Raw genomic sequence first — 24,216 nt, 5'->3', positions numbered from 1 at the left:
AACCGCATCCTATTTAACATATTCTTGCTCGTTCCCAATCACCGAAAGTTCACTAGGATAACCAAGAGGGTGAGCTAGCCAAGCTTACCAGAACACAGGCTCAGCAGGCACATTCTTGACTTCAATTCAGATACAGATTCAGCTCCTACTTCAGACAGCAGAGGACACACAGCTAGGACTAATTCTCTCAGTGCAGTTCTGAGGAAGTGTTACTTCCTGAATCATTTGAGAGATAATTTTCAATCTGCCCGCTCGACTGACTATAAAAGATCCCAGGGCACCCTTCCCAAAGAACAAGGAAGTTCTAAGTAGTGCTGTGAAAAAAAGATATAGGAACACCTTAGGAACCTCACCATTATGCAACTGACTATATATACACTGCATTTTTTTCCGTCAGAGGTATAACACTGGCTGGAAGAGTTCCAGGATATTTTGCAGGTGAACAACATGCTGATGATGTGGAAGTGCTTGCTTTCATTTGTGAGTGGATTCACTCCGCTAAAGGCTATTACCACCTCAGCTATGATCAGCTCTCACTGTGCAGGACTGGCACGAGTATTGCAGCCCACAGTACAACTAACTTGGTCAGTGGTACACAAGACCATAAGAATAGGAGCAGAATTAGGCCATTCAGCCCAGTCTTCCCTTCCATCATTGCTGATTTATTATCCTTTCCAAACCCATTCTCCCGTCTTCTCCCTGTAATCCTTGAAGCCCTTACTAAAAGGGAACATTAGGGAGGGCTTCTTCACACAGAGAGTGGTGGGAGTGTGGAATGAGCTGCCAGATGAAGTGGTAAATGCGGGCTCACTTTTAACATTTAAGAAAAACTTGGACAGGTACATGGATGAGAGGTGTATGGAGGGATATAGTCCAGGTGCAGGTCAGTGGGACGAGGCAGAAAAATGGTTCGGCACAGCCAAGGTGGGCCAAAAGGCCTGTTTCTGTGCTGTAATGTTCTATGGTTCTACTCAAGAACCTATCAATCTCTGCTTTAAATATACATAACAACTTGGGTTGAATTCCTCCAGCATTTTGTGTGTGTTGCTCTGGATTTCCACCATCAGCTGAATCTCTTGTGTTCATGTAGAATTTGCTTGTTGTGCATAATTTTGAAAAGTTCTGTATCCGCCTCAGTCCTTGGAGAGAGGGAGGGGTGTTGCAAGGGTTGGAGTGAAGCAACGCAGACTCCAGAGCTAAAGGGACCGGGAGAAATTTCTTCATCTGGAAAACGCCTTAAAGGACAGATCAGTATTTTTGGGGTGTTTCAGGGATTCAGCAATCTGTGAATATGGCGGGAAATGTTTATGCAGAAAGCTAGCCAGGATCTCAGGGAGATCAACTCTACAGTTTAAAAAAAACAGACATTGCCCGTGATTTATCACAAAGCAACAGGAGGAAGGATTCAAACCCTGAACCTAACTGTACAAAATTACAAGAGGCTATATGATTCATTGCAGCTTTCAGAGGACTTTCTTACTGATCTCTTGGTGGTGGTGGGGACAGCTGTGTAAAAGAAGCGATAGCACAAAGTCTGTTAGCATCAGCTGGAATTGTGGCAATTTCCAACAGATAAAACAACCATTTCTCATCTTATTTTGTCATATTTATTTACAGCAGAGAATGAGGTCATTCAGCCAATGCCACTCTCCTAGACATTCGCACTGGCTCCTTTATATCGCTGGAACAGTTTCTCACACTTTCCAATCAACTTTCCCTTAATTTTCCTGGCACCCATCGAGCTGCTGGAAACCAAGAGGGCAGTCTCTGGCAGCCAGTTAACCCATTAACGGACATGCACTTGGGTTGGGGGAGGAAACCACATGACTTCAGAGGAAGGGCATGCAAGACCCACCAGGGATCAAAGCCCAGCTCACTGGAGTTATGCAGCAGAAGCAGGAACTACTCTTGTCATTGTAATTTACAATTCTTCTTGGTAGGCAAACAGGTTAAACCCGTCTCACTTTGAAGTAGGTTACAATGCATTAAGAAGTAACATTAAATGGGACTTCCCTTCAGTCACCAATAGAATGCAGGCAATATGTAGGCAGGGTGGTGATCTTTGCCATTAAACGCAGAAAAAGGAGATGCTTAAAAGGAACGCAAACAAAATGCTGCAGGAACTCAGCAGGTCCAGCAGCATCTACGGAGGAGAATGAATATTGATATTCTGGGCCGAAACTCTTCATCAGGACTGGAAAGGAAGAGAATAGAAGCAAGAATAAGATGGTTGGGGAGTGGGGGGAAAGAGGGAGAAGAGTACAAGCTGCACACATCAAAGTTGCTGGTGAGCGCAGCAGGCCAGGCAGCATCTCTAGGAAGAGGTACAGTTGACGTTTCCAACCGAGACCCTTCGTCAGGACTAACTGAAGGAAGAGTTAGTAAGAGATTTGAAAGTCGTTCACCAGCAACTTTGATGTGTGTTGCTTGAATTTCCAGCATCTGCAGAATTCCTGTTGTTAGAGTACAAGCTGGCTGGGGATAGGCGATATCACACGAAGGGAAAGGTGGATGGACACTGGGGGGAGGGGAAAGAGGAGGGGGGAGAGATGAAGTAAGAGGCTGGGAGGTGATCCGTGGAAAAGGCAAAGGGCTGGAGAAGAAGTAATCTAATAGGAGCGAGTGAACCACAGGTAAAGGGGAAGGAGAAGGGAATTAAATAGGCTTTTCGAGGCTGTTCTGTCATCCAGTAAGACCTTGGCTGATTCCCAACTCCATTCCACTCTCTGCCCAATCCCGATACCCACCATCATCCTCCAACCCCACTCCAGCTTCCTGGTTAGCCTAACACCAATCAGCTGATAAAGGTGCCAACGGTTATGGGGAGAACACAGAAGAGAGAAAATAAACCTCTAAACAAATTTGAGTGACTGCTCAAATTTGAAATGCAGTAAATTCACGTGTAAAAAAGCATTGCACCACGTTCCAAAGACCAGCTCCTTAACGTGACATATATACTGTTTAGCTCTGGAGTCAGCATTAGTACACAAAGAGCACTGTTTATCCTGCACATGACCGCACACAACTCACCTCTCGTACTGCAAGCTCCAGTGAATTTTATTCACACTTTAAGATAATACTCCCAGAACTGAATTTTACTTGATAAATCCTGGCTCAAATCCAGTAAATCCACACTGCATAGACTACAGCACGTGAAAAGGACTAACTCAGCACCAAACTCTTGTCGTCAGTGTTAGACCAACTGCTCCGAACAGAGAGAGGGTAACCCTGGGCATCAGACAGTTTATCAATTCCTTCTGTGCCCAAGCACTTTGGCAACTAAACACACTAATAGGCTTTAAAAGGCTGCAGCCTAGTTCTTTAAAACTGAAGTCTGCATTTATTACTGACAAGAAGGGAAATTCTATGACATCAGGTGAGTTATTCAACTCCATTGTGCTGCCACAGTTCAAGGGGTCAGCCAGTACAAGTATTAACACAGTCCTGAGAACCAGGCAGTCTGCAGTCATGCTGCCTTTATTGGTATCTACTGTAAGGAGTCCCTGAGCATCCTCCCCATGGAATGTGTGGGTTTTCTCCGGATCCTCTGGTTCCCTCCCACGGTCCAAAGGTGTATCAGGTAGGTTAATTGGTCGTTGTAAATTGTACCGTGATCAGGTTAGGCTTCATCAAGTTTGTTGGGGATAGCTAGGGCAGCGTGGCTCGGAAGAGCCTACTCCAAACTGTATCCCTAACTAAATAAAACTAAAGAAAAACCAACACACCATATGGCTTCTAAACTACCTCATAACTTAACCATCTTTTTCAGGTAGCCGATCATAATCTATGGAATTTGTTGCCACGGGCAGCAGTGGAGGCCAAGTCATTGGGTGTATTTAAGGCAGAGATTGACAGGTATCTGAGTAGCCAGGGCATCAAAGGTTATGGTGAGAAGGCGGGGGAGTGGGACTAAATGGGAGAATGGATCAACTGTTGATAAAATGGCAGAGCAGACTCAATGGGCCGAATGGCTGACTTCTGCTCCTTTGTCTTATGGTCCAAAGGGCTTAGTTCATCATCTGCTCCCAGTGAAACACCACCATTTCTCAGGAACACTCTTGGGCTTCACCGGAGGGTTTGCCTAGTCCATTATTTGCACATCATTGTCATCCCAACACCCAAGTTGAGAAACTTCTACCATATTCACAATGGCTTCAACTGGCTTTGAAGCACATCTGATCTGTTTCATGCATACCACAGAGACTGCATCCCAAGCAAGAAACAGCTCCAAAACCATCGCTAAAATATATTCAATACCAAAGTTCACAAACTTCATTTGCTGGAGGAACAATATCTGCCACTAGCAAAACAGGAGTTCTGCAATTTAGTTAAAGACCTAACTTTGAAGAGCCTCTTTTATTGATATTTCCTAACAAACAAGCTGTGCAGTGAAGAAACAGGAGGAAAACTGTTATTAAAATGCACATCTCTTGTACACTCTTAACACTATACTGAGAACAGATTAAGGGCTGGGGAAAAGAAAAAAAGTAGATATCACTGAGTCAAAATCAATTCCAAATATTCCCCTCTCCCTCCCCATGCATATTTTTTTGGAATATATTTTATTATTTGTTATCTATTTTGGGGTTGCCTGACTTTGTGCGTTCTGTGTGAGCTCTATGTAGTGTGCTATGCACCTTGATTCAGAGGGACGTTGTTTTGTTTGGCAGTATACATGTATACAGTTGGATGACAATAAACTTGAACTTGCAGATCAGCTGGACAGGCGCTAGACTGGTGGTACTGCAGCTCACAGCCAATTCAAGCCACTGGCCGGTCTGGAGATGGCCACTGCATGGAGACCACCCAACAAGCAGTCAACCCAGTCAGGCAACACTTAAAGAAACAGTAACCAAACAAACAAAAACCTTCCCATTATCCACATTCAGAGCATGCCGACAGGAAAATTTAGACAAATTACACGAGGAGACGTTAACACTGATCAGAATGGGCTCTTTGCTAACTGGATGACGCCAAGAAGCAGAAAGTATAGCATCACTGAGGGCAAACAGACAAGGTAGCATGCAAGGCAGTGACAGCGTAAAAATTTAACTACTGGCTCAGCTCAATTTTATTGCCATTAATTTTTATTTCAACTCTTCCAGTCGTGGAATGATTAATTACAAAAACACACTAACACGACATGTATTGGTTACAGAGAGCATGTGGAAACTTGACAATTTTTTTTATATTGATTAGCAGCGAGGAACTGCATGATTGGAAACCCTGATTAATTCCCGTAATCTCTTCACCCTTACACCATGACTGAACTCACCACCACACATCCTCTTTTAGCTGGGAGGATGGGCAACAGGGGGAAATGCTCCCAATCTTACTGCCCCACTGTCTCTCTCGGATCAGTTGACAGGAACCAGGCCTGGTGTGGAGGGGGAAGATGGAAAAGTCAGCAACAAAAATCCCAACCACCCCCAACCCCACCAGGACCATGCCATCTCTCGCAGCTACCTTCAGGCAGGAACAGCTACTTCCCTTCAAGCATTTGGTTCAAGAACCAACTGGCAAAACTCAAATGACTATCTCAGTGTAGTAACACTAGGCCACTTTACACTAAACCACTATTCGCACCCTCCCCCCCAGCATTTGTTCTCATTACGTTCTTTCTTGGATACCTTTTGTTTAATTTTCTTTTTCGTGAATGTTGTGCCTCTAATGCTAGGTGCCAGTGAATAACAGGTACAAAATGCTGGAAGAAATCTGCAGGTCAAGCAGCATCTATGGAGAGGAATAAATTGTCATTATTTTGGGCTAAGACCAAAACGTGGAATGCTTCTTCAGGACTGAGATTTGCCTGCTTCGCTGCAGCAAGTTTTTCACTGCACTTGTGCACATGACAATGAACTCTACTTTCAACTTGAAGGAAGCAGAGGAATGGAATAAATTGAATAGGACCAAGAACTCAGCTGCCTTCATACTCATGCCTGAATAACTATCGACCTGTGGCTCTGACATCAATTGCTATGAAGTGCTTCAAGAGATTGGTTATGGCACACATCAATCACAGCCTACCGGTCAACCTCGACGCTTTGCAATTCGCCTACCAGAGCAACAGGTCAACAGCAGATGCCATCTCTCTGGCCCTACATTCCTCCTTAGAACACCTGGACAATAAAGACGCATACATAAGGCTCCTTTTCATTGACTATAGCTCTGTCTTTAATACGATCATTCCAAATAAACTGATTCCTAAGCTCCGGAACCTGGGCCTTAGCACTCAGATCTGCAGCTGGGTCTTCAACTTCCTCAAAGACAGGACCCAGGCTGTAAAAATAGGGTACAAGCTCTCCTCTACAATCACTCTGAGCACCGGTACCCCACAAGGCTGTGTACTCAGCCCCCTGCTGTACTCACTGTACACCCATGATTGTGTAGCCAAGTTTCCATCAAACTCAATATATAAGTTTGCTGATGACACAACAATTGTAGGCCGTATCTCGGGAAATGATGAGTTTGAGTACAGAGAGGAAATTAAGAACCTGGTGGCATGGTGGAAAGACAATAACCTATCCCTCAACGTCTGCAAGTCGAAGGAATTGGTTGTTGACTTCAGAAGGAGTAGTGGACCGCACGACCCAACTTAAATCGGTGGTGCGCAAGTGGAACAGGTCAAAAGCTTTAAGTTCCTTGGGGTCAATATCACAATTGACCTGACTTAGTCCAACCAAGCAGAGTTCACTGCCAAGAAGGCCCACCAGTGCCTTTATTTCCCGAGAAAACTAAAGAAATTTGGCCTGTCCCCTAAAACCCTCACTAATTTTTATACATGCACTGTAGAAAGCATTCTTCTAGGGTGCATCACAACCTGGTATGGAAGTTGTCCTGTCCAAGACCGAAAGAAGCTGCAGAAGATCGTGAACACGGCGCAGCACATCACAGAAACCAATCTTCCGTCCCTGGACTCACTTTACACTGCACGCTGTCGGAGAAGCGCTGCAGGATAATTAAGGACATGACCCACCCAGCCAACACACTTTTTGTCCCTCTTCCCTCCGGGAGAAGGCTCAGAAGCTTGAAGACTCGTACAGCCAGATTTGGGAACAGCTTCTTTCCAACTGTGATAAGACTGCTGAACAAATCCTAGCCCAGATCTGGGCCGTACTCTCCAAATATCTGGACCTGCCTCTCGGTTTTTTTGCACTACCTTACTTTCCATTTTTCTATTTTCTATTTATGATTTATAATTGAAATTTTTAATATTTACTGATTTTAACTATTTTTAATATTTAATATTTGTAATCCAGAGAGTGTGAAGCGCAGATTCAAATATCGCTGTGATGATTGTATGTTCTAGTACTAATTGTTTGACGACAATAAAGTATAAAGTACATCTTAGTATATCTTACTCAACCTCCAACCTTCTGACTCTCAATACAGGAGCCCCTTCAGGCTGTGTACTGAGTCCCCTCCTTTACTTCCTGTATACCAATGACTGTATCACCACCCACAGCTCCAATCTGCTAACTAAATTTGCAATGACACTACGTTGATTGGCCTTATCTCAAACAATAATGAGGTGGCCTACAGGGAAGAAGTCATCACCCTGACAGTGGTATCAAGAAAACAATCTCTCCCTCAATGTCAAAAAAACAAAGGAGCTGGCTGTGGATTACAGGAGGAATGGAGACACGCTAACCCCTATTGACATCAATAGATCTGGGTTGAAAGTGTAAACAGCTTCAAGTTCCTCAGCATCCACATCACCAAGGACCTCACATGGTCTGTACACACCAGCTGTGTGGTGAAAAAGGCACAACAGTGCCTTGTTCACTTCAGATAACCATATAACCATATAGCAATTACAGCACGGAAAAAGGCCATCTCGGCCCTTCTAGTCCGTGCCGAACTCTTACTCTCACCTAGTCCCACCGACCTGCACTCAGCCCATAACCCTCCATTTCTTTCCTGTCCATATAACTATTCAACTTAACTTTAAATGACAACATCCAACCTGCCTCAACCACTTCTGCTGGAAGCTCGTTCCACACAGCTACCACTGGTTGAGGAAGTTTGGTATGGGCCCCTAAATCCTAAGAACATTCTACAGGGGCACAATTGAGAGCATCCTGGCTGGCTGTATCACTGCCTGGTATGGGAACTGTACCTCCCCTAATCGCAGGACTCTGCAGAGAGTGGTGCGGACAGCCCAGCGCATCTGTAGTTGTGAACTTCCCACGATTCAGGACATTTACAAGGACAGGTGTGTAAAAAGAACCCGTAGGACCACTGAGGATGCAAGCCATCCCAACCAAAATCTATTCCAGCTGCTACCATCTGGAAAGCAGTACCACAGCATAAAAGCTAGGATCAACAGGCCTCCGGGACAGCTTCTTCCACCAGGCCATGAGACTGATTAACTCACGCTGATTTGAGTGTACTCTATATTACATTGACTGTTCTATTTATTAAAAATTACTATGATTGCACATTTAGATGGAGACATAACGTAAAGATTTTTACTCTTCATGTGAAGGGTGTAAGAAATAAAGTCAATTCAACTCATGACCATAACTTAATGAAGTGGCCCAAACAGCTTTGGCAGTCAACCTACACATGCCTTTCCCTCAGTGAGAGTTAATAACCATAACTCTAAACCTTCAAGTGTCTCTTTAGATCTTCAAACTGGATACTCAAGCTCCTTTAAAAGTTTCATGATTGCAACCACAGGTCCTAAAATCAGCTGCCAAGCTTATCAAAGGGTGGTGTGTGCCTGAGGGATTGAGGATAAAATAAAGTCATTTTGAACCTCTGGCTAAAAGAATCATTGGGACTGAACAGGAAATTCTGAACTGCAGTAAACTCTGTCTTCAGCAGTTAGCTAAAAAAACTGGCTTATGCTAGTTCTCTCTTAATTAGCAGAGAGACATTGGGAATTCGATAAATGGTACATTGTACCCTCGTTTGCGTAGGGAAGGGGAAGACTCACTAATAAGGACTGGACAGCACATCCATCTGTAATTAAACCTTGCTTTAGCAGACTCTCTAATCTGTAACTAAGTTTTGCACCAACAGACTTGGTGGACGTACCAGTTCAAATGACATCTTGCAACAGTAATGTCTGGGACTTACTATGTATAAATATATGGCTGTAACCAGAGAGAGGGAGTCCAGTTGTCAGATGGTGGCACCTCCCTTTGACAAGTGGGACTCAAACGCCTGTAGGAGAGTGCACAATAAACTGTGGTGACGATAAGAAGCTGGCCTCGCGAGTTTTATTCAGATTCGACTTTAACATGCCTGAGACGACACTCCCTGGCGTGGTAGCAGAAGCAAATATGATAGAGGTGCTCATGAGGCTCTTACGTAAGCACATGTATGTCAGAAAATGCAAAGGTCTGGACATTGCATACAGTACAATAGCAATTTTGTGTATTGCTGCCACAAAAATCAAATTCCATGACATAAGTGAGTGATAATAAATCTGATTCTGAAATGGGTCTCTTTTGTGGAATGAGAATGGGAAGGGGGAAGGGAGAGGGAAGGGGGAAGGGAGAGGGGAGGGAGCGCAAAGTACTACAGAGACATTCTAGAGGAGGGAGGAGAAGATGGCGGCGCAACGCAGGGCGCGCGGCCGTTCCAAATGATATCATATGTGTAACTAGGATGTGGAACTTCATTAAGATGGAGAGTGACATAGTTAATTCAGAAACCAAGGTTCTGAACTTAAAGAAGGGTAACTTTGAAGGTATGAGACGTGAATTAGCTAAGATAGACTGGTAAATGACACTTAAGGGTTGACGGTGGATATGCAATGGCAAGCATTTAAAGATCGCATGGATGAACTACAACAATTGTTCCTCCCAGTTTGGCAAAAGAATAAACCAGGGAAGGTAGTGCACCTGTGGCTGACAAGGGAAATTAGGTATAGTATCAATTCGAAAGAAGAAACATACAAATTAGCCAGAAAAAGCAGCACACCTGAGGACTGGGAGAAATTCAGAGTCCAGCAGAGGAGGACAAAGGGCTTAATTAGGTAAGGGAAAAAAGATTATGAGAGAAAGCTGGCAGAGAACATAAAAACTGACTGTAAAAGTTCTTATAGATACGTGAAAAGAAAAAGATTGGTTAAGACAAATGTAGGTCCCTTACAGTCAGAAACAGGTGAATTGATCATGGGCAACAAGGACATGGCAGACCAACTGAGTAACTACTTTGGTTCTGTCTTCACTAAGGAGGACATAAATAATCTTCAGAAATAGTAGGGGACAGAGGGTCCAGTGAGATGGAGGAACTGAGGGAAATGCATGTTAATAGGGAAGTGGTGTTAGGTAAATTGAAGGGATTAAAAGCAGATAAATCCCCAGGGCCAGATGGTCTGCATCCCAGAGTGCTTAAGGAAGTAGCCCAAGAAATAGTGGATGCATTAGTGATACTTTTTTCCAAAACTCTTTAGATTCTGGACTAGTTCCTGAGGATTAGAGGGTGGCTAATGTAACCCCGCTTTTTAAAAAAGGAGGGAGAGAGAAACTGGGGAATTATAGACCGGTTAGCCTAACATTGGTGGTGGGGAAAATGCTAGAGTCAATTATCAAAGGTATGATAACAGCACATTTGGAAAGCCGTGAAATCATCGGACAAAGTCACCATGGATTTGTGAAAGGAAAATCATGTCTGACGAATCTCATAAAATTTTTTGAGAATTTAACTAGTAGAGTGGATAGGGGAGAAACAGTGGATGTGGTATATTTGGATTTTCAAAAGGCTTTTGACAAGGTCCCACACAGGAGATTAGTGTGCAAACTTAAAGCACACGGTATTGGGGGTAAGGTATTGATGTGGATAGAGAATTGGTTGGCAGACAGGAAGCAAAGAGTGGGAATAAACGGGACCTTTTCAGAATGGCAGGGTACCGCAAGGCTCAGAACTGGGACCCCAATTGTTTACATATATATTAATGACTTGGATGAGGGAATTAAATGCAGCATCTCCAAGTTTGCAGATGACACGAAGCTGGGTGGCAGTGTTAGCTGTGAGGGGGATGCTAAGAGGATGCAGGGTGACTTGGATAGGTTAGGTGAGTGGGCAAATTCATGGCAGATGCAATTTAATGTGAATAAATGTGAGGTTATCCACTTTGGTGGCAAAAACAGGAAAACAGATTATTATCTGAATGGTGGCCGATTAGGAAAAGGGGAGGTGCAACGAGACCTGGGTGTCATTATAGACCAGTCATTGAAAGTGGGTATGCAGGTACAGCAGGCGGTGAAAAAGGCGAATGGTATGCTAGCATTCATAGCAAGAAGATTCGAGTACAGGAGCAGGGAGGTACTACTGCAGTTGTACAAGGCCTTGGTGAGACCACACCTGGAGTATTGTGTGCAGTTTTGGTCCCCTAATCTGACATTCTTGCCATAGAAGGAGTACAAAGAAGGTTCACCAGATTGATTCCTGGGATGGCAGGACTTTCATATGATGAAAGACTGGATCGACTAGGCTTATACTCGTTGGAATTTAGAAGATTGAGGGGGGATCTTATTGAAACATATAAAATCCTAAAGGGGTTGGACAGGCTAGATGCAGGAAGATTGTTCCCGATGTTGGGGAGGTCCAGAATGAGGGGTCACAGTTTAAGGATAAAGGGGAAGCCTTTTAGGACCGAGATGAGGAAAAACTTCTTCACACAGAGAGTGGTGAATCTGTGGAATTCTCTGCCGCAGGAAATAGTTGAGGCCAGTTCATTGGTTATATTTAAGAGGGAGTTAGATGTGGCCCTTGTGGCTAAAGGGATCAGGGGGTATGGAGGGAAGGCTGGTACAGGGTTCTGAGTTGGATGATCAGCCATGATCATACTGAATGGCGGTGCAGGTTCGAAGGGCCAAATGGCCTACTCCTGCACCTATTTTCTATGTTTCTATGATGCCGTGCACAATCCTGATTTGATGGAGACAGCCGTGAGAAGCACGGAGGAACACCGGAAAAAACTTCTGAAATGCCCGCTTCGCTGTCATTGCTACTGTGCAATCGAGAATCTCCAGAGGGGAAGGCCCCAAATCCTCAGCTTTGCCTACTGCCTGTTGCCGGGGCCGGGGCTGAAGCGCTCGGCAGAGCTGGTCGGAGGCTCGGAGTTTTCGGACAGACTCGGAGTCGGACTGTGGTCGGATGCTTCCAGTATGCTGCATCGGCAAGTTGGCGGCGCTGAAGGTTTACCATCTGCGTGAGATGATGGGACTTTCAAGAGACTTTGAGACTTTTACCGTGCCCATGGTCTGTTCTATATCAAATTATGGTATTACTTTGCACTGTTGTAACTATATGTCATAATTATGTGGTTTTTGTCAGTTTTTCCAGTCGGTTTGTCATGTGTTTCTGCGATATCATTCTGGAGAAACAGTGTATCATTTCTTAATGCATGCATTATTAAATGACAATAAAAGAGGACTGCGTGTCCTCATAATCCAAAAATATCGAAAAAGACATTCTGTAATGATCAATCCACTAATTGTTTGGAATCAAATGACCCTGCCCCTGGTACTTCTCTGCCACCTGTCCCACACACCTGTGGCACTCTACCCTGCTGTACATGGAAAAATATAGTGAAATGCGTATCTTACGTTACCAACCACATCCGAAGATGTACTGGGGGCAGCCTGTATGTCGCTAAGCTTCTAGCACCAACATAGCATACCCACAATGTTCAGAACAACACACGACCAACATAAAACATGACAGACAACAGCAAAACCCCTTCCTACACCCTCCCCCCGCCACAAAAAAATTAGGGATTGATCACTAATGTAACTAGTTCAGCACAACTCCGGGGGCCAAAGGGCCTGTTCCTTCACTGTACTATGTTCGATTTTGAATACCATCCTGATCGAAGCAGCCGATGCGATTGCCAGGTCAGTCACCATCCTAAACATGGCGATAGCATGTACTGTTTACAAAACGTAACGCTGGTTCCTACACATCACACACACAGGTATATAAACAGATGTTCTGCCAGGGATGGTAGTAATTTACTAAACTCTTAGATAGGCACATAGTTGAAAGAAAATGGAGGGTAATGTAGGAGAGGAGGGTTAGATTGATCTTGGAGTAAGTTTATAAGTTAACACAACTTTGTGGGCTCATGGGCCTGTACTGTGCTGTAACAATCTATATTGTACCACAGAGAAAGACAAGACCAGCAGGAACTTGAGAGCACCAAGTGGCGACACACCTCCCCGACTTGCTCCTTCCTTGTCACTGGGTCCCAATCCTGGAACTCCTGCACCTTCACCAGAGAGGTTGCAGTCGATCACCTGGTAAATCAGAATCACCTTCTCAAGGGCATTTAGGAACAGAGTCTACGTGTTGGCTTTGCTGTGACAACCCACATCCCAAAGGAGAAACGAAGAACAGTTGTAGTCACCCATTAGCTTGTCAACTTATCTGCAGAAGCATTTCTTTTGGCTTCTGGTGGAAGGAAGTGCTGTAGAATGAGACCCTGTAAACGTAGCTTTGCTAGATCAAATAACGACAGCACAAAAAGATCGTTACTTATCTTTTCACCTGTTTATTTCTTCGAGTTCAACCGGCGAGTGAACTTAGACCCGACATCAGGGAGAGACCCTGTCTCATCTCCCCGGCGGTTCTACAAGTTCACTGCCTGATGTCAGAGTTGTCAGAAGTTATAAGACCACCGATACAAAAGTATAATCAGTTTGATAACCATTCCGGCCAAGTCAATGGACTATTGATACAGAGAACAATCAGTTTGATAACCATTCCTTCCAAGTCAATGGACTATTGATACAATCAGTTTGATAACTATTCCGGCCAAGTCAATGGACTATTGTTACATAAGTACAATCAATTTGTTACACTCCAGCCACCTTAATTAAAGAAAAGAATGTCCTACCTGGTTTGCTGGAGCCACAACTTAATTACAAAGATAAGAACTTCCATCAAATTTATGCTTGAATTAAGAAAGGAATGTTCTGTCTAATTTCCATCAGGTACTGCTTTTTGTCAAAATCAAAAGGTGTGAAAAGCCCAGAGACATCTGATGTGGATCTGGGCAAACTTTAATTATGTTGCTCCAAAGAAAGCAGCTGAGAGACATTATTCAAACACACTGCAGTCACAGACATAGTCAGTACTGAATTCATTGTTTACAGGAATCTTGAGAATCCCCTTTCCCTTAAACTTTATTCAACCCTATAAATGATATACAGAGTTAACAGGTGCTTTTTGTTTTCTATATGTAGCTCTTGTAGTTACAAATAATCTTTAAAGAATAATACAGTAGCACACACTATTTAGCCAGTGATAAAACCAAATGCAATTCCCCAACGTGGGGTAGTACTTTATGAACTGAATCCAATGACACTGCTTTATCAAATCATTGTCATGATGAGTTTCTGGAATGGGTTACAATAAGAATAACCCCATTACAGGTTTCCCTTCAAAATACAGCAGTGGGTCTTCAGTGCGATTGCCTTGAAGATAGTTCCACTGTACTGCCGTTGTGAACATGGAACCTTGCCTTGGTAATACAGAAGTAAGGAACAATCAGGTGTTGTTTGACAGCGTTCTCATGCACTTGCTGTAATTTAAGCCTCAGGGAGCCAGATATTAAGACTGGTTTTATTTGTCGCACGCACATCAAAACATACTGTGAAATATGTCAACGACCAGCTCAGTCCCAGCTTCACCACACTTCTGGCACAAACACAGCATGCCCACGACTTACTAAACCAAACCTGTACTGCTTTGGAACGTGGAAGGAAACTGAAGCACCCAGAGGAAACCCATGTGGGCACAGGCAGAATGTGCAAGTTTGATACAGAAAGCAGCTGGAAATGAAACCCCAATCAATGATTGCTGGTCTCGTAAAGCAGAGTGGTGTAGTGGTTGTGCTAACCACTACACCACTCTGCCGTGCTCTTATTTGTGGAACAGGCTGCTGGGAGACAGCCTGACAAGTGCAGACTCACAAGATGATAAAGAAAAAGTTCTGACCATTTTGCCTTTATGTTTAATTTAACAATAAATCAAACATTCATACATATTTGACTTTCATATTTTAAAAAATACCCACTGCGTCTTTCACTGGGGAGCAAGTGACCATCTGCTGGAAATGAAGAGTCCATGGTTCTATCCCTGGATATTGAAAGTGAAAAAACGGCAACCTCCTCTTATGCAGTTACCAACAGCAAAGAAGAGCAGTCATTTGCATCACCAATTGATTAGAATGATGTCACAGTGTTGGATGACCGCAGTGATGTCACCAACTGATTACGAGGTCATAACTGCTTGCAGTGGAGTGTAGCAATGTCACAGTGCTTACAGGTGATTGATGCAGTCAGCTGACTGCAGTAATGTCCTCAAGTCAGAGCACTACATAACAGAAATGGGCTCTTCAGCCTGTCTAGCCAAACTATTATTCTACCTAGCCCCATTGATCTACCTCTGGAACATAGTCCTTCATTACCCATCTCATCCACATACTTAAGATCCAAATACATTTATTATCAAAGAAAGTATAAATTATACAACCCTGAGATTTGCTTGCTCACAGGTAGCCACAAAGCAAGAAACATGAAAGAACACAATTAAAGAAAAAAAAATAAAAGACCACACTCCATACGTAAGAGAAAGAAAAAATAAATATAAGTCACACAAGCAATCAAAACGAACAACAGCATTCCGAACCAAAATTGAATCCTCAGATCCAAACTGGTACAGACCCAAAGCTTCACTTATCAGTTCAGCATATTAACAGGCACAGCTCACAGCAGCCAGGGCTGTCTTCATAACCTCAGTGCCATAGAGATGACCATTTCGGAGAACAAGCAAAATCAACTCTCATCCTGACAGACACCCTGCCTTCTTGGTCTATCTGGGTCAGCATTTAAATTGACCCAATACCGGACAGCAAAAGGGTTCTGGCGGCCTGGAGAGAGGAGTGAACATTGCGGAAAGCAAGCAAACTCAGCACTCGCCTCTGAACTGGGCCAGCATTTAAAATGTCTAAACAGCGCATTGTACTTAGCACTAGGACCCAGGCATCGCTGCTGTGAAAGGCCTCAGGCCCAGACCTTGCTGCCCAGTGACTTGCTCTGGGCCCAGATTTCATCACCCAGCCCAAAGCCGCTCTCAAGCCCTTCAAGTCAGCTCAGCATCCTTATAAATTAGGTTCTCCAGTCCCGGCAAGACCCGCACCCTTTCAATCTTATTTACATCTTTCCTGTAGTTAGGTGACCAGAATTGCACTTGTACTGCAAATTTGGCCCCACCAAATCTGATTAAACTTCTGCATAACATCCCAACTCTTTTACTCAATACTTTAATTTATAAAGATCAATGTGCCAAAAGCTTTCTTTTCAACCCTACTGACCTGTAACGCCACTTTCAAGGAATTATAATCTGTATTCCCAGCTCCCTCTACTCCAGTACACTCCTCAGTACCCTACCAATCACCATGCCGTGTCCTAGTTTGTCCTGTCAACAATTCACACTTGTCTGCATTAAACTCCATCTGCCATGTCATGATAACTGGTGCTGAGCAATGTCAATAGCTCTCTGAAATGGTTCCCTTATAAAGATTGGCTTCATTTGTCACAAGTACAAAGAAACATCAAAACATAGTGAAATGTTTCGTTTAAATCAAATCAGTGAGGATTGTGCAGGGCAGTCTCCAAGGGTTGCCACACTTCCAGCACCAACATACCATGCCGACAACAAACAATGAACCCTAACCATGCGTCTTTGGAATACATGAGGAAAGTGGGGCACCTGGAGGAAACCCACACAGTCAAGGGGAGAAATTGATTCTGTGGTGGAAATTGACGATCACTGGGCCTGTAAAGCAATTACGCTAACTGCTACTTAAACTGTGGATATCTCCTTGTTGCTTTGAACTTCTGATCACTGATCTGTAGTTACCAAACACCTACTAAACTTACTGTCTGCTACTATGCTGGGATTTAGGGCAGCAATGAAGATCCTCCATCTCTGGCAGTGTTCAGGGCTTCCTTCATCGTGACAGTAGCCTCCTCTTGGTTTTCACTACTGCCGGTCCAGGCAAGCCTCGGGTGGAGACTCAGAATACTGTCACACTCAGATGCAAGAGGATTCTTCATTGCTGTTTCCGTAACAAATTTGTTTTACCAGTCAGAGTTCTTAGCCCTGATCTGAATCCCTGAACCACTCTTGGTCTGCCTCTGACCTGTTCAGCATGAGTGACTCTAAGAGTCAAAGTGTAAAGCCCAGACTCCAAACAACTGCAGATCACTGAGGCATGCAGGCCTCCAAACCAGAATGAGGTTGTGGTCCTCTTGCAGAAACCACCTACTAAAATGTACTCATAAAGTGACAAAGTCAATGCCCGATTTCTGCTGCTGACGCAACTCTGAGCAAACTTAATTTTCACTCCAGTACAAAGAAAACAGAGCAATTTGTTTCAGCATTCTTTGTCTCATCACCACCTGCTGAGGAACAAGGCTGATCAAGTAGCTTTTCACACAGGCATCCAGATTGCAAATAATATCCTGCTAGACTATTGACCCTGATTTCATTAATACTTTGGCCTTTCCACCAGTTTAAAACTGGCTGAGTGCCACATTACATGGCAATAGTTCTGAGCTACAGGGCATTAGTGATTAGCATTAATGATGTCCTACCCAGAGCTGCCGTATGCAAAATTAGCAAACAGCACAAACATCTTGATTCTAGAAACACATTCAGCTGAGCTGCTCAGAGCATAAATGGGACATTATGGTAGCCTAAATCTTTAAAGTGCTGAGAGATTGGGGTTCAATTCTTGCCACTGTCTGTAAGGAGTTTGTATGTCCTCCCATGACCATGGGTTTCTGGTAGGTGTTCCAGTTTCCTCCCATATTCCAAAGCTAGTGAGCTATGAGCATGCCATGTCGGTGCTGGAAGCAGGTTAATACTTGCAGGCTGTCCCCAGCACATCTTAGACTCTGCGGTCGCTGACATAATCGACACCTTTCACTGTATGCTTCGATGTACGTGTGAGAAATAAAGCTCAGGGCTGTTCAGGGCTTGACAGATTGTATACATGAACGATATTCCCTCAAAGCCAGACCCCGGAGAAACAAACTCAGAATTATAGGTCAGCCATTTAGGACTGAGATGGAGGAAGAATTCCTACCTTCAGAGGATGTGAAACTTTCCAATTCTGTAGCTCACAGGACCATGGAGATTCATTTACTCAGCCTATTTGAAAGAGAGGTTGACAAGTTTCTGGGTATCAAGGGATTCAAGAATATGGAGACAAATTGACTCCGAGGCAGAGGATAAGCACAGGTCCACAATTCTTTGGAAGTGGTGTCACAGGTCGATAGGGTCATAAAGGAAGCTTCTGGCACATTGGTCTTCATAAATCAAAGTAGTGAATACAGGGATTGGGATGTTATGTTGAAATTGTCTAAGACTTTGGTGAGGCCTAATAAGGAGTATCACATCCAGTTTTGGCCACCTACCTACAATAAAAATGTGAATAAGATTGAGAGTACAGAGACAATTTATAAAGATGTTGCCAGGATTCGAGGACCTGAGTTATAGGGAAAAGTTGAATAGAGTAGGACTTTATTCCCGAGAACTTAGAAGATTGAGGGGAGTTTTGATAACAGGCTTTTACCACTAAGGTTGGGTGAGATAACAACAGTAAGCCATGGGTCAGTGTAAAAGGTGAAATGTTGAGGGGGAACTTCTTCTCTCAGAGGGTGAGGAGTGTAGAATAAGCTGCCAGTGCAAGTTGTGGATGCAACTTCAACATTAAGAGAAGTTTGAAGAGGTACATGAATAGGAGGTGTATGGAGGGCTATCATCTGGGTGCTGATCAATGGGACTAAGCAGATTAATGGTTTGGCAGACTAGATGGGCCAAAGGACCTGTTTCTGTACTGTAGTGTTCTACGACCTAAAAATTATGCCTTCTCGTCTGAGCCATTTCCACCCTGGGTAAAAGTCAACAGCTGTAAACTCTATCTATACGTCTTATCATCAAGTTCATCTCTTATCTCAAGTCAGCTCTCATCCCTCTTTCGCTCCAAAGAGAAAAGCTCCAGCTTGCTCAGCCTATCCGCTTAAGACATGCTCTCTAATCTAGGCAGCCTTCGGGTAAATCCCACTGCACTCCCGCTGAAGCATCCACATCCTTCCGATAACGAGGCATCCAACACCGAACAGTCCAAGTGTGGTTCTACAGAGCTGCAACATTCCCTCGCTGCTTTTGAAGTCAGTCCCCTAATAATAAATGCCAATACACCTTCGCCTTCTTAACCAGCCTATCAACATGTGTGGCAACTCTGATGGATCTATGGACATGGATCCCAAGATCCCTCTGTTCCTCCACACTCCTAAGAAACCTGCCATTAACCCTGTATTCTGCCTTCAAATTTAACCCTTCTGTTAGAGTGGATTTCTTTTTGGGTAGATGATTTGTTAACACTTAAATGACTTTGGCCACCAGACTTCTATTTTAACTGACAAAGGACTATGGATTGAGTCCACCACAATGTGCTTCCTAAAAGGTGTAAATACCAGATGCTTCTGGTGCCTGATGCTGTAGTTTCGAAGGGTCTCGGCCTGAAATGTCGACTGCACCTCTTCCTACAGATGCTGCCTGGCCTGCTGCGTTCACCAGTAACTTTGATGTGTGTTGCTGTAGTTTCGAAGACAGTCTTATCTATACATTATAAATATTAATTGTCTTCTATGTTAGCAAGTAAAATGCCAAATAAATGTATTGTGGATACCAACACATATTGGTGTCAGAAGGAAAGGATGAAATCCAAAGGTGTGATGTTTGTATGTAACTTCAAAAGGAAGCATTGTCTGTAACTTTTTAAGTAGCAATTGCCTTTATGTTTAGCATATAAATATCGAGCCCACATTTCTGCGGAAAGCGTCTCCGTCCGTAAGATGCCTTCTGTACCTTGTTGTGTCGAATAAAGAAGCTGCTTTGTATCTACCAGTGCTACCAGTGACTCTCTCTCCGGTAATTTCATCCACGCTACAACACCTTTTAAGTGAGTCACTTCACACTTTTCTTGATTGAAGGTATCGACCACTTCTCAGCCAATTGTAAACCGCAGCTATCCACAACTAGACCAATCTTTTATTAGCGTGCCTGGTGCCTTTTTAAAAACAAAATACAAGGACTTCTGCATTTTGCATTTAATTCTGCTCAAGAAGGAACTCGAGAGGTTCAAAGCAGCTGGAGACATTGCAGAAAATTTGTCCACACCCAAGATGCCTGAACTAACTTAATATTGGGTTCTGAATGTCAGAATGTGATAAGCACTACATAGATTCTAACTGGCAACCTGAGATCAAATCCCACAATGGGAATTGGGGAATTTAATTAAAATCAGAAGTAGAATCTAGTTCATCACTGACACATGTTGTGAAATTTGTTGTTTGGATGCCACTGTAACATAATAGTTAGTGCATGCTATTACAGCTCAGGGCACCAGAATTCAGAGTTCAATTCCGGCAGCATCTGTAAGGAGCTTTCACCTTCTCCCTGTGACCAAGTGAGTTTCCCCTCGTGTTCCCGTTTCTTCCCACAGCACAAAGACGTACCAGTTAGTAGGTTAATTGGTTGTTGTGAATTATCCTGTGACTAGGTTAGTGCTAAATAGGTGAGTTGCTGAGCACCACAGCTCTTTGGGCCATGCTGTATCTCCAAATTCAGCATTTACACTCAGTAACAGGTAGTATAACAACCATTATTAGAACAGAGAGGAACAAGAAAAAGCAGCAAAGTACACCGCTAATGTACAAGGAAACAGTTTACAAACCCTTGGGAAACTGATGGTTAAAAAGCTGCCCACCTTACTCCAAGCCTCTGCTTGCTACATGCACAGCTGTGATACAGGCCTGCAGCTGCAGCTTGTAAATGGAGAACAGAGGCTAACTGGCCCACCAAAACCTCTGCTATTCCCACAATACTACTGAATCGCAATCAGTAAACAAGGCCGCTTAACACACACCGAAACTAAACAAGACACTGAAAGTGATGAAAAATAAATTGATCATTACCCTTCAGAAACTGAAAAGCTGACTTGAGATAAAATTTAAAATGTTTATATTTGCCTTTTTTGTACAAGGATGTCAGCCCCAAGGCACTAAATGGCAAGCAATAATTGCAGCTAACAGCATAAAGGGCAGCTGTATGCACAAGAGGACAAACTGCAAGCTTGAAGGGTGGGAGGAGGGTGTGGAGCAGAAACAGTCATGGCTGAATAACCAGCTTCTGTGCTGCAAATTTCTTTACCTTAAATGCCACCATTTCACTTACAAACTATTTAATCTATGGAAGCTCTGTGGACAGACCTACTAATAGCATTTCAAACATTCTGCTTCAGGAACCGAAAATCATTTAGTTCCTCCAACCTTTGTCATTCAAGGGTAGTATGTGATCTAATTTCATTTTGCTGACTATGTTTCCCATGTTTTTTTTGCCTTGGGTCAACAAAAACAAGTTTTAAAAATGAAAGAACAACCCAGAAAGCAAGCTATCACATCCGTGGCCTATGAAAGAACTGCAAACCAAGTTGCAGACCCAAAGTATATAGCAGGAATTCTCTTTTTTTTTAAAACACAAAACCACAAGGCGTAGGGGCAGAATTAGGTTATTCAGCCCGTCAAGTTTGCTCTGCCATTTGATCATGGATGATTTATTATTCCTCTCAACCCCATTCTCCAGCCTATAACCTTTGACAGCCTTACTAACTACAAATCCATCAATCTCCACTTTAAAGATACCCAATGACTGGCCTTCACAACCATCCATGTGAAAAAGGCCTCTATCACTACCACTCTTTTGTGCAGATTTCAGGATCCCTACCACCTTCTAAATGAGAAATCCAGTCCTCATCTCACCATGAATCTGCCCATTTCTGTAAACCACTGAGGCCTGGTTTTTGACCCTTCTGGTAGTGGAAATAGATACTGCTCAACCTAGGCCTTTCATTAAAATTCACACCAAATGCATTCACTGCACCAGCCCTCATTTCTTCAAACAAGTTCAGTAAGTCAAATTTGATGAAATCAATTGATTAAACTGAGTAATTAAAGGCTTGTTAGTGTTAACTTCAGGTCAGGCAAATTACTGGCATTAATTCTAAAAAGTAGTATTATAAACATAAATGTTCCATTGGAAAGGTACAGAATAATCAATTCCTTTCCAATAGGTTTATGTTTATAATACTACTTTTTAGAATTAATGCCAGTAATTTGCCTGACCTGAAGTTAACGCTAACAAGCCTTTAATTACTGTTTATTCTTTCCCCCAATTTTAAACAATGATACAATATCCTCCAGTGTACTCATTAGCCATAGAGAGGATTAAAAAATTTCATGCAGAGCTCCCTCAATATTAACTGACCTGATGAAAACTTGCACTGTATTCTCTGTAGCCAGAACTGTTTCCTGGTAGGTGGGCTAATTTTTCAGTACCTCCTCCCAGCTACTTTTAACTAATCACATTGCTTCTCAATATCAGACTGCCATTTAACCACCCAGATTCCATGGCAAACAATCTTTCTTTTCTGCAATCTCCAAAGGAATTTAACCTTTGGCATCCAAGCATCACCAGAAAACCTACATTGCATGTCACCATATCCTTCTGACGACAGCATTGCCAAGAGCTGTTCACAGTGCTCCAATGTGGTCTAACCAGCCTTTTTTGTAACTGCACTAAAACTTCAATTCTCTTGAATGCTATTCCTTTAGGTCAGGGGTTCCCAACCAGGGGTCCGCAGACTGCATGGTTAATGGTAGGGCTCGATGGCATAAAAAAGGTTGGGAACCCCTGCTTTAGATACAATTTCATGCAATATTGGTTAAAGATTCGCTTTATTCATCACATGTACACCTGGATCAGGGGTAGACACGAGCAGACTACACCATTCGGTCCATCGGGTTTGCTCAACGTTCCACCACGGCTAACTTATTATCCCTCTCAACCCCATTCTTCTGCCTTTGCCCTGTAACCTTTGACATATATTGAAACATACAGTGAAATATGCCATTTTCATCAAAACAAATCAGCAAGCATTGCGCTGAGCAGCACCCAGTATCACCACACTTCTGGTGCCAACATAGCATGACCCACAACCTACCAATCCTAACTGTACAGCTTTGGAATGTGAGGGGAAACCAGAGTGATAAAGTTTAAAGGAATGGGGGATTCCCAGATTCCTGTAAACAATGGATTCAGTACTGACGAAGTCTGTGACTGCAGTGTGTTTGAATAATGTCTCACAGCTGCTTTCTTTGGAGCAAGGGTTAAAGTTCACCCAGATCCACATCAGATGTCTCTGGGCTTTTCACACCTTTTGATTTTGACAAAAGCGGTACCTGATGGAAATCAGACAGAACATTCCTTTCTTAATTCAAGCATAAATTTGACGGATGTTCTTATCTTTGTAATTAGTTGTGGTTCCAGCAAACCAGGTAGGACATTCCGTTTTTTAGTTAAGGTGGCTGGAGTGTCCAACAAACTGATTGTACTTTTGTATCAATAGTCCATTGACTTGACCGGAATAGTTATCAAACAGATTGTTCTCTGTATCAATAGACCATTGACTTGGCCGGAATGGTTATCAAACACAAACAACAGGAATTCTGCAGATGCTGGAAATTCAAGCAACACACATCAAAGTTGCTGGTGAACGCAGCAGGCCAGGCAGCATCTCTAGGAAGAGGTGCAGTCGACGTTTCAGCTCGAGACCCTTCGTCAGGACTAACTGAAGGAAGAGTGAGTAAGAGATTTGAAAGTGGGAGGGGGAGGGGGAGATCCAAAATGATAGGAGAAGACAGGAGGGGGAGGGATGGAGCCGAGAGCTGGACAGTTGATTGGCAAAAGGGATACGAGAGGATCATCGGACAGGAGGTCCGGGAAGAAAGACAGGGGCGGGGGGGGAACCCAGAGGATGGGCAAGAGGTATATTCAGAGGGACAGAGGGAGAAAAAGGAGAGTGAGAGAAAGAATGTGTGTATAAAGATAAGTAACAGATGGGGTACGAGGGGGAGGTGGGGCATTAGCGGAAGTTAGAGAAGTCGATGTTCATGCCATCAGGTTGGAGGCTACCCAGACGGAATATAAGGTGTTGTTCCTCCAACCTGAGTGTGGCTTCATCTTTACAGTAGAGGAGGCCATGGATAGACATGTCAGAATGGGAATGGGATGTGGAATTAAGATGTGTGGCCACTGGGAGATCCTGCTTTCTCTGGCAGACAG

At 43.5% G+C, this 24,216-nt stretch overlaps 1 protein-coding gene across 4 annotated transcripts in view; it reads right to left on the bottom strand.

The window, feature by feature from the left end:
* The window catches only part of csnk2b (casein kinase 2, beta polypeptide), a 77,051-nt gene that overhangs the window by 36,353 nt on the left and 16,482 nt on the right, over positions 1-24,216 (bottom strand). The window contains exon 2 of one of the 4 annotated variants that reach the window (XM_063048071.1): positions 5,276-5,377. The exons of 2 other annotated variants lie outside the window; for them this stretch is intronic. In XM_063048071.1, coding sequence (XP_062904141.1) covers positions 5,276-5,285 — 10 coding nt within the window. In that variant the 5' untranslated portion in view covers positions 5,286-5,377. Of the gene's footprint in view, positions 1-88; positions 196-5,275; positions 5,378-24,216 lie in introns of those variants that run through there. One more of the 4 variants, XM_063048070.1, reaches the window with a different exon arrangement.

Source organism: Mobula hypostoma, chromosome 5 (genome assembly GCF_963921235.1).
Source record: "Mobula hypostoma chromosome 5, sMobHyp1.1, whole genome shotgun sequence".
NCBI lineage: Eukaryota > Metazoa > Chordata > Chondrichthyes > Myliobatiformes > Myliobatidae > Mobula > Mobula hypostoma.
The sequence above is the reverse complement of the archived record's forward strand: the minus strand, read 5'-3'. Positions and strand labels throughout refer to the sequence as shown.